Raw genomic sequence first — 12,030 nt, forward strand, 5'->3', positions numbered from 1 at the left:
CATTTGATAATGCTACAACAGAAACAAAATAATTGTGTAACAGTGTCTTCAAATATACGATACTCTTGCTATTACATTAACTACATAGTGGTACAGTTCACGTATATAATAAGATGATACACCAACCTAGGCATTAAATGCCCATCAGGAATTATTTTAACCTGATCCTAGATCTGACAGGCTAAAGAAAAACAGTATCCAAACTTGTGAGAGAAGGGGTCACTCCAGTACTGATTCTTAGCGCAGCAGCTGTCAGGGCAGAGAAAATACGGACTAGTCAATTTGTTTGGGTTGCTTTAAATAATCTGATAGTGACATGTAGTAGCACAGGCAGCTATTGCCTTCAGCACCATGTACGTTTACAATATGGCTCCGAATGACTAACAAACAGTAACAGTAATACGCTGATGGACATATCCTGCAACTGCAAGAATGTGTACAAAAATCAGTATTTCAGCTGTGGATGTTTTATTGTGTAAGCACCCATTCTGAAAGAAAAGTGCTTTTCTGAAGATAGCCAAGAAAAGCATGAAATGGTTTCCATCTCTAGTATCCTGCATTTCTTATGGCCTGATTATCAGAAGTGTTGAGCACCAACAAATCATACTAAAGTCAAAGGTGTTGAAGAAGTTACTTCTCATTCTTTCCTTGTGCACTCTCTGCCTATCTGTTGTATCCATCTGTTGTCTCTTGTTTTAGTTCTTTAGGACAGGGACCATCTCTTTGTTATATTCATGTACAGTGCCTGGCACAATGGGACTAGGGCTTCTAGGCACCACAGCAATATAAAAAATAAACAACAATAGCAGCAGCAACAAAGCAGGTGCTCAGTACTTTGATAATCAGGCCATTGATGTATAATTTTTAGGAAGAATTTAGCATTGCTTACTCAGGCAAGGCTTGCACATACTTCAACAGGAGTTTTGCCTGAGTAAGGAGTGCTAAATTGGATCCAAATGCCATACATTAAGAACTGCATAACACTATTAATTGTGCTATAGTAACACCCAAAAAAGCCCCTCAGGATAGGGTCCCTATTCTGCTAAGCACTATGCAAACACATAGAAGACATGGTCCCTGCCCCACTAAGCTTATAGCTGAATCTGAAACAAGACATAAGAAGTGGTGGGGGAAGAGGATGACGATAAGGGTAATACTAATATGTCCATGTAGTTATATAGCCTTGCTATATGTTCAAATTTCAGGTTTTATATTTATCTTTAAATAAATATCAGCTGTCTCTATTTCCTCCTCAGTTTAGCCAGAGTTAATTGGCTGGCTTCTTGTTGGCATCAAAGCTTGAGGAGAGATTTGAAGGAGGAAGGTTAGTGCTTTTATGCATTACTTCAGGAAGGGCATTCAACCTGCAACAGGCTGCATGGAAGAAAATACAGAGACACTTGTGGAAGATATGGACAAATAGGCATTCAAGGCTGACAGCATTGAAGGAACAGAGGGAATGGGAAGACAATGTGAGAGTGAATAATCATGAAGAGACTAAGTTAGGGCAATAACAAGAAACTTGAATTTGATGTGATGGAGAAAGTGGAGTTACCAGGGGAATACAAAGGTGGAGGTGGTGGATGTAGTCACATTGAAGGGCAAGGAAATGGTGTATTTTTTATGGATGAACAAAAATGTGGATATCAGGGAGGCCAGTGAGAAGATTTTAGTTATCAAGGGAGGAAATAATGAGACCATGGATGAGAATCACAGATGTCTGGACAGAGAGGAAAGGACATATTGTAGAGTTGAAAGAAGTAGTGTCAGGGAGTGGACACATGTTTAATGGATCTGAACAGACAGACAGGGAGAGTCAAAGTTGACAAGAATTTGGGTCTAGCTAACAAGGAGAACAGTAGTGGTACCAACAGTAACAAAAACTGGGAGAATGGAGTAGACTTCAGCAGAAAGATAAGGAGTTTTTGGCTGCTGGCCAGACATCTAGGGCCAGATTACAGAGAAAGAGACTTTAAAATCTTTAATCCTGACCAAAAATATCGGATTGGATGAAGAATATTAAAATTGGTAGTGGAAAGGTAAATATCATCATAAACATGGAAATTGAAGCCATGAGCACAGACAAAAAAGTCTTTCAAAGAAATGATAAAACAGAAAAGGAGAGGGAGGCATGGACTGAGCCCCCTGAGTATCCCCATGAATGACTGCACCACAACTAAAGGGGGGCAGAATTTGTCTGGGCTTACCCAAAGAAGGCAGCTCTGCTTAGGGGGAGGGAGGGAGAAGAGGGAGGACAATGACTCCCCCCTGCCTCCCCTCCCCCAGGAATGTGCATAAAGGTGGGGCAAGTCTGTATGTCCAAGCAGCGAGGAAGCCAACACCCACCCTCCCTCCCCTAGTGGACGCGAATGGCAGGCTGGTTTAGGACCTGTTGTGGGCACTACGCTAGTCACCCCTTTTAAAGGGGGACTGGGAAGGAATTTTTCCGCACCACCAGAATTGGCTTTGGTGGAGTGTGGTTTTTTCGCCTTCCTCACAGCAGGTGTGAGGATGAACCTTTTCTGGTGAATAGAAAACGTGGTAGGCCATATGTTGCAACTTATTTTGTAATATTGGGTGGATGTTCAGTGCAGGTACTCCATACGGAACGCAGCCAGTGACCAGATAAATGGCCTGCTAAAGGATTTAAAAGGAGGTCCCCGATAAAGGAACAGAATGGGGAAGGGGGTTCGGGGACTCCTATGATTGGTACAGCAGGAAGCCAACCCCCTCCATTCTCATAGCCCTCCTAAACCCTCTTACGAGGCTGGTGGATGGTAAGGTCCAAGCCATGGATCGGCTGGGGGACCTGGATGGAAACAAAGGGGGGCTGGTGAAAGCCCTGGAAAACTGAGTTGAATAAGCTTGGATTAAACAAAGGGGGGCTGGTGAAAGCCCCGGAGAATTGATTTAAATAAGCATGGATTTGCCTGCACTGTACCCTTTATCTGTCAGGTAGTCCCAGACATCTATATAATAAAGTTGTGGCCTGATTAAAACCCATAAAAAGTCTCCTGTCCTTCTTGCAGTATACTCAGACAACAGTCTAACAGAGGTGGAGGATGACCACTCAAAAATAACTTGAAAGAACAACCTGAGAGGTGGGAGGAGAACGAGAAGAGGACAGTGTCTTGCAAGCCAAAGGAAGGGCAGATGTTAAGGATACTATTACTGATTCCAGTTGAGGTTCTCCCTGAGTAAGGAATACAGGAATGGGGCTTTATATGCTGACAAAGGCTTTGAACATTTTGGACTAGATTTTCAAAACCAGAAGCCTAAATTTGGACTTCAAAAACCACAATTAGGCACCTAAACAGATGCTTTGATCTCTAAAAAAATAGAGAAGCCAATGATTCTCATGGAGATTAATTGAAGCTCAACACTTAAGGCTTTTAATTTTAAAAACAAATGTGGTTTTTTTTGCAATTTGTATTATACTTAATATTTTTGCAGAGAAATAGAGCTGCAAACACATTTTTTCACAGATTGTACAGTATAATGTTTATGTTGCTATTTAAAGTTACTTTTTTTTTTATAAATTCCTATTGTACAAATAGCATGGTAATAATGTGCATTAACAATATTAAGAGAAAAATGTTTGGTTTTGTATTATTCTTTTTAATAAGTATTATTTATGTAGGATCACTAAATACTGTGATTATATTTTGTTTTCCTGCAATCTTATATACAGAAGGAAAGCTATTGACGAAAACATATTGCCTGCTCTATCTACTATTGTATTCAGCTGTAATATAAAGTTAAATAACTGAAAAAAACAATATACCAAATAATATCCAGAGTCTGCCCTATGACTGGCAATTAGAACATCTTTCCTTACCATTTACTTGGACGATATGAGTCTGATGGAGATTATCATAGCCATCGGCATAGCAGCTGTAATTTCCCATGTGAGTTGTGGTAACCTTAGTAATGTACAAGGACCCATCATCTCCAAAATCCTACAGGGAAAGATTAAAAACAAGGTGATCATAATTACTTCAGCAGCACTACAATAATTGTGTTCTTCACCTTGGCAACAGAGCTGATGCAACTATCAAACATCTACATTTCAAACCAGAATATGCTGAAGAAAATTGAGTAACTCCAGATATGCATTGGTGGTATACATAAGAGCAGACTTTGGTGTTAATATTTTATCTATAGCTTTGCTTTTGTGTGTGCCTTCCCTGCCCTGCAGTTCATCTTAAGTAAAAGGAAATACCACTTTTCTTTTTGTAACTCATTAAACCTCAAAATTAGAGTTAGTATACTTTTTATTGCATCTAATTTTTTACATTTAATTATGGTAGTTATGGGGGAGAGGTTAGTATTGCCTCTACCTGTTCACATGGGGAAAAAACCATCAATCACTGTCCAATGTATGTAATGTTTTAAAGTAACAAACTAAATAACATGTTGCAGGAATAAGATTATATTTACCCTTGGACATGAGCTATTATACAGAAAAGAAGTTTATTTTTCATGAAGTTTGCTCTCGCTGTTAAATTACATCTTCTAGTTCCACTTTAATTAGTGGACAGGTTCCACAGGATTAGGACACAGGTTGGAAATCAGAAGCCCTAGGTTTGGTTCCCTACTGCCAAGGTCTCACTGTATACAAGTCACTACTTTTCTATTCCTTAGTTTCCCCATCTGCAAAATGGTGATGACAATATTTACTTTTCATTATAAAGTGATGTGAAATCTTTGGAATAAAAGTGCCAAGTTTAAAACATTAGTTTTAGTAACAAGATATAACCTCAAATTTACAAAAAGAGGTTATCAGTTATGACAGTTATTTGGCAGATTTAAAGCAATGTAGCTATTGAAACATATTCAAGTTTTCCTTGTTATGTTTCATGTCTTCAAAGATTGATAACTTTAACATAAAAGTCATATTCCTCTCTATGTTCTTCATATGTCCCATGGATTTTAAGGCACTGAATAAAAAGCCGGCTAGGTCTGTATTGTTCTATTAATTAACATGATTTATTTTGGCAAAAATATTTCTTGACCTTTTTTTTTAATTTTGCTAATGCAGTGTATGTTTTTGTGCTGCACTGATAAAGTGATTATGTTCCTTTTTTGTGTATTTAGAGAAAGAGAGGGAGCATATTTTCATAAAACACAATAAGTTAATTTGAACTAAAAATTTACATATTATAATGCCTAACTGCTTGATACCTAGTAGCATATGTGGTTGTTTTGTATTTGTATTATTCTCCAAGTTAGCTTCTGATATGTCATTCAGCACCAAGAAATACAATGGAAATTAAATTAGAGTACAGAAAATTTTGAAAAAATTGTATTCCTTCCATTTTCCCAAATACAACAAAGACTTTCAAAGCCTAGAAACCTGCAACAACAGAAGACAATATAGGTCAGTGGGACTACAGCAATCTTTCCTAAAGCAATCAAGAGCTGAAAGGTTTGAATGTACATATATAGAAAACCAAGTATCAAATAGGCCTCTGATTGACTAGAACTGTGCTAAACACAAAGCAGCCACTGATAAATGAACTTGTATGCCTCATTAGGGTCAAGGACATTGTCACAAAAGCAATAAATTTGTAAACATTAATTTTCAAACTAGGAAGAGTTATTGGGCCAGATTCTCAGCTCCACTTGTGCACCACTTAAGTGGGTGCAAAGTGGACATATTTGGGCTGCAACTGTCTAATGGTGCTGGGTAATTCTCATAAAACCAGTTGGTGACTCCAATATCAATTGTCCCCACTTCTTGTCATCGGAAGAATATGCTTGGCAGGGCATACCTCCATTCCACTCTTTCAATACTCAGTTGGCATATGGCCCACTTACATCAGGATTGGGCTAAGACCCTTGAGAATCAGGAAGCAGTAACCTGATGAATCTCCATCTCCCCCCTGTGCTGAGTGTATTTCAGTGTTGGAGAGAATCTCTGACCCATCTTCTTTAATAGATTTTTGGCATTGTGTGTGAGGGGGAAGGGGATATTTTAAGAGACGTGGAGGAGAATAGCTTACTGAAAGTTCCTGCAAGATGCTGCAATGACAAGTTTAGAGTTGTCTATGGGAGGCAAAAGTATCAAACCAGCTATTTTGTTTAATCACGGAGTAGACTGAATCTTCATTCTCATTAATGACAGGTAAATGCTGATACCATGATTGTTCTCTTAAAAATCCAGTTCAGATGACAGGACATTAGAGTGCCATAAAAAATGCACTTAAAGTACACTGTATGCCACCCCAGAGAGAAATCAAAAGCAGATGATACCAGAACAAAAGCAAGTTCTAGTACATCAATCAATCAATCAATCAATCAATCAAAGGCAATTATTGACTAGTATAAGAGCTGATCAAAGAGAGACAATTATGTAATGAAGAGCTAGGTGCTATTATTGCTGTTAGTCATTGTATATAGAGTACAATGACAGTCCAAATTGCCCATTTTCAGAAGCATCTATTACAGTAATTACGAGAGGTATTAACATTTTTAGTTCAATCTTAGGGTTTTGTTTGTGTAGCAAGAGCTGTGCGTCCAGTGACCAGGATGACTTTTTTCTAAACTGCATCTAGTCATGACATGCAATTATTACTCTTGGATGTGACGCACATTGTCATTTGTGCCTTTGTATTTGAAGATTAGATTATTGTTTGATATTATATATAGGGCTATAATTTACTTCTACTTGAAAACTGAAAGTGGTGTAGAAGAAAGTGTCCCACTTGTCACTTTATGTATCTTGCTATGAGTACATGACTCTAGTACTCAGTAATCTGCATTGGCTGCTTGTTGATTTCCAGGAATTTAGGAAACGGGTTCAAGCTGTATGGCATATGGGTGACTATTTATAATATTACTGATACCAGATATGCCATTCAAGGTATCACCGGAAAAGTTATGATTTGCTAAATATGGTGAGCTTATTTATATGTATATATCATCTCTGTATCATGAGTTATAAATATGTGTGGTATATTGATATCTCAGACTTGTGCTGTGCGTCTAGGTGACACGCCCAGAAAGACAGGCATCAGCACTCTCCAGCCTGCTTGATGGCCCAACAAGGGCAAATCAGCTGTACAATAAACCCATTGAGAGAAGCCAGGGGCTATGCCTATGAGTCAGCAGGACTTTTAGGGACATGCCTAGGGACAGGGGATTCCAAATACTTTTCAATGCCCATGTGATGTGAGCATGTGTTTGGGACAAAGTATGTACAAGCCACATGGCAGAGAATATAAAAAGGCAGCTGCATCACCAGACATACCAGGATCTCCATGTGGAAGATACACTGATACCCAGTAAGCTAGACATTTATAGTCTATTTATTGTTTTAACACATCTTTTTCTCTGAACTACTTTGGTTCCAATTAAATAATACTTTGCTTTAAGAAGATTGACAGGTCACTGGTTACCACTGTCATTGCTCTTGGAGGGAAGAGGACTGCAAGTACTTAACCTAAGTCAGGACTGTGGAGGTAATCACAACTGATAAACAGGGCACTGCAGCCCAGGGTCTGGTCTGACAGTGAGAGAATCATGTGACTCCATCCTGAGAGACAGGTGGAAGCTTGAGGCTCAATACCTGAGAGGAGATGCACTTGAAGAGACCAGCAAGGGTCAGAGGTGCAGTTTTCACTTGACTGTTTTCTGCTATTACTGACCTTTCCTTCCTTCCCTCTAGTCTAACTATTATCCTCCTTTCACTCCTGACTGTCTTCACCCACACCTACCTATACAGCAAGCTGACACCAACCCATCCCCCTACCAGTTCAGACATCACCCATGTCCCCAGGGTTTCCTCCCACTGCTCAGAAGCTTCCTCCCAGGTAAAAATATCTCCCTTCCCACAGCTCAGAATTCCTCCCCACATATTTTCTACCCAGCTGCCCAAAGCTCAGGGCAAACCCTGCATCTCTCCCCAGAGCTCAGAAACCCCTGGCTTTCACACACACCTGCCCCAAGCTCAGAAACCATCTATGTACAAGGTCAGAAAACCTCTGTTCAGGTGCAGAGGTCTTCCCCATACTTCCTAACCCAACCTCAAACTCAGAATTCTAGTTCCACAGAAACAGGATGGGAGAGGAAAACTGAATTATTGGTTCTTAGCCTCTGAATGATAGCACAGCAAACTCCATCTTTGCTTCTCATGCACAATCACCACACAGGCAAAAAGTAGGCTCTCACTCAGTTACACCTCTGGAACTCCAGTGGGGTTTGATGAAAAAGGGATTAGCAAATATGGATAAGCGTATATTATTTGACCTGTAGAATCTTTGGTACTAGTGATGATCCATGAGAAGGAAAGGACCCTGCATGCCTCTCAGAGCCCAGGTGAGTTTGTAGGACTGGTAGTTAAGGGGGGGAAATTGTGTGTGTGTGTGTAAATTGTGCATATTTAATGTGACACACAAACAAAAAATTAATTCTGTTTTAGAGTACTTTTCAGAGTAGAACCAGGCTTTAAAAAGGTATCCACTCCCTGTGCTCTCATTTTGTTCTTTTATCTGGTTAATGGGATTTGGCTTTTTTTTTGGTTGTAATTACCTGTATATTTTGCTGTGTTGTGCACTTTACTTCAATAGCTGGTCTGTCTAGTTTCCCCCCTCACCCCTTTTAGTCTGGGATTTGTTGCTTTCTGCTAAAATATAGGCCTTCCAATAATCTATTTTTCCTCATCTGTCACAGTCCTGGTCCTTTGAGGTAAGAAATGCTTCCGGGGTTCACTGGAATACGATGGGTTCCGTGTTTGGTTTTGATAGGTTAGAGATTTTGTGCACAGAGATTTAGCACAGAGTTACTTGGAGTCAGCTGATCCTTGTTGCCAAATGTAGTTTGTTTTTTTTGTTTTTGTCATGAATGAAAGAAAAGAACATTAGAAGTGTTTAAATATGCAACATATCCTTTTAGCAAGACCTTACCAGAGGACCTCCTTTCTTCATTACATAGAGTATGTTCTCTGTGAACATTCACAGTTGAACGTTGCTACTAAGGCTGGCCAGAAAACAGGAATTCTGTAATTTTGAAATTTGTTTTCATTCCAATGCAGAATGAAAACACAACCGTTCAAAAATTTATGGGGGGGGGGGGGAACCTCACAAGAGAACCACCTCAGAACAGCCGATAGCCCTGTGGTTTAGGCCACTCACCTGAGGTATGGGTGCCCCAGGTTCAAGTCCGTCCTGTGAATCAGGCAGAACAAGGACTTGAACCTGGTGTTCCACATCCAAAGTGCTCTAATCACTTGGCTATTGCGTGGTATGTCTCTCACTCAAAATTCTATGCTGTATCTGAGAAATTGGGCTAATAAAATTTTCCTTGAAAACAATGCATTTCTGTGAAACATTTCAGTTTCAACAACCTGACATGTTTTAATAGGAAAAACATTGAAACATTTTGATTAGCTCTAGTTGCTAGTGAAAGTCTGCAATGCATTATGTAGTTCACTGGACCAGAGTCTCCAGCTCTAAAGCAGATTATAGAGAGACATCATTGGAGTGAAATTCATACATTACAGTAATATGACTCAGGCTGCTGCCATCCAAAATAGGCCGGAGCACCTGCTTGAGTTTAAGCAAGAACACATAGCTTAAGCAGTTTTATATTCTCTGGTTAGTAGTTGCCTTAAGCCACTATATTTTTGGCTACTATAACTTTTGTAAAACGTAGAATGATTTTTACTCACATGGTATCTGTATCCAAGGAAAGAAAATTCCTACATTAAACTCAGAGCTGGAGCTCCTCAAAAATGTGCCTATCGTGCTGATCAGTTTAACTCTGCCCTTCAGTGTATTTTAATCACTTGAAGCAATGTCAGGAAGTTCACCGATATCATAGACCCTCTCCTATCCCCACTGTTCCAGGAAAATGTGCCTTCTGTTTTAAACATGGAGATGACAAGCTATTCTACCCTAATTTGTCATACTCTGTATGCAAGTACTTAAAATTCATATTGAGTAAAAGATAATATTCTAAAAGTAACCAAACAGCACTGAATAAAGGACACAGCTTTATGTAATGATCACTGATTAGTTTTGACTGTGCACATTGTCTTATTTCCTGAGAGTGCCACTCAATTAATAGGTCTTTTCATTATTATTTCGTGTGAGATAATGTTATATTTATGAAGAAACTACATCTTAGAATTTAGCATTCAGTTGGATTATTCGAGCAGACAAAACTTGGTTTGTCAGCAGAAAATCTCTCCAGACAAACTTTGAGGGTTGATACTTATATTCTTTATCTCTTGCTTGGCTCTGTGAAGTAATAAACCCCTTTGACTGATATTTTCTCCTTGCTAGCTTGCTCCATATTATCAAGGAGTGGCTGTTTAACTAAATGGAAGCAGTGGGTATCTTCAAAAGAGCCATAACAGAGGGAGAGGAGTAGAAAACAGGCTGTTCTTTCCTACTGCTTATACTCTATGGCTAAATCAATCACGTGATTTAATTTTACTGGGACTGTGCCATTTTTCCATATGATATCCCAGGAACTTCTTTTGGGACACATGAAATATCTCAGTTTTTCATATCATCAGTCAAAATGGTGTGGGGTTTTTTGGTTTTTTTAATATGTAAGTACAAAATAAATGTTCATGGCATATTAATAAACCAAGTAGAATTTTCCCTGTGTTACCAGAAAAAAAAATTATTTGCTCTGAAAAAACAAACAGATGTCACTGTTGAGTCAGAAGCTGGTAATAGTAACCTCAGCACACATGAGGGGTGGGCAGGGAAGAGGGGGAAACATTCTATTATCTTTTAAAGGGAATTTAAGGTTTTGGGACCTGAAAAAAAAAGTTGTTACAAAAGTTTCCCGATTTTTGAATCTGAAAATATTGTCATCTTAAGCATAGAGTGTGCATGGTAACCACTTCTGAAATATAAACTATTAGAACTTCTAAAATTAAATTTATAATCTCTTTCATTATTTTTATCACACAAAAGGATTGTGAAATTCAACTGTTATTTTGGAAATCATGATTCTTAAAAGGCCTTGTATACTGCTAAGAGACTTGGCATTTAAGCATGTGTGTGATGAATATCAATTAAAGCGATGCTATTAAACTAAAAAAAATATGTTTACAATCAATTTTCACTTATGTTACTGACAATAGAAACCTAAAGCGATGTTTGTTTTCAAATTGGTTGTTTTATCTTCTTTAGATTTTCAGTTTGTTTTCATGTGCAAATCCCTAGGCAGATGGAAGAAGTTTGTGAACACTTCCTGGTCCTTGATTACGTGTGGCTCTAGAAGCAACTGGCTTCCACCCTATACAATAAAGAGGAAGTGTGTATAAAGAAAGCAATTTAACTCCAATCTGTGTGTAAATTATGTATACATTTTGTTAGTAAACTCTTGTTATATTACTTTCTTAAAGTGTATTTATGGTTTCTATATTTCCTATTTGCCCTCACAAACTCTGATCCTTTTCCTCAGTTACAAAACACCACCTTAGTTTAAAAACAAAGAAAAAAGAAGAAACCATCAGTGGCTTTCCCCCACTCATCCCATCCTGCCAAATCTCCCCCTGCAAAGATACCACAGGCAACACACACAAGATGTCCTCCAGTATCTCCTCACACAATATACAATATTCTACAGGAAATTGTGTCAAACCAACCTGATAGCGTTCTTTGACAGGATAACAAGCCTTGTGGATGGGGGGGGCGGGAGAAGTGGTAGACATGACTTTAGTACAGCTTTTGATACTGTCCCGCATGACCTTCTCATAAATAAAACAGGGAAATGCAACCTAGAGGGAGCTACTATAAGTTGGGTGCAAAACTGGTTGGAAAACCATTCCCAGAGCATAATCATCAGTGGTTCAGAGTCATCTGGAAGGGCATAACGAGTGGGGTCCTGCAGGAATCAGTTCTGGGTGCAGTTCTGTTCAATATTTTCATCAATGATTTAGATAATGGCATAGAGAGTACACTTATAAAGTTTGCGGACAATACCCAGCTGGGAGGGGTAGCGAGTGCTTTGAAGGATAGGATTATAATTCAAAATGATCTAGACAAACGGGAGAAATGGTCTGAAGTA

The 12,030-nt window shown here is 38.9% G+C and overlaps 1 protein-coding gene across 2 annotated transcripts in view; it reads right to left on the bottom strand.

The window, feature by feature from the left end:
• The window catches only part of FSTL5 (follistatin like 5), a 526,494-nt gene that overhangs the window by 108,622 nt on the left and 405,842 nt on the right, over positions 1–12,030 (bottom strand). For both annotated transcript variants that reach the window (XM_065405185.1, XM_065405184.1), the window contains exon 7: positions 3,839–3,959. In XM_065405185.1, the coding sequence (XP_065261257.1) occupies positions 3,839–3,959 (121 nt within the window). The remainder of the gene's footprint in view (positions 1–3,838; positions 3,960–12,030) is intronic.

The sequence above is a fragment of the Emys orbicularis genome, chromosome 5, assembly GCF_028017835.1.
Source record: "Emys orbicularis isolate rEmyOrb1 chromosome 5, rEmyOrb1.hap1, whole genome shotgun sequence".
Lineage (NCBI taxonomy): Eukaryota > Metazoa > Chordata > Testudines > Emydidae > Emys > Emys orbicularis.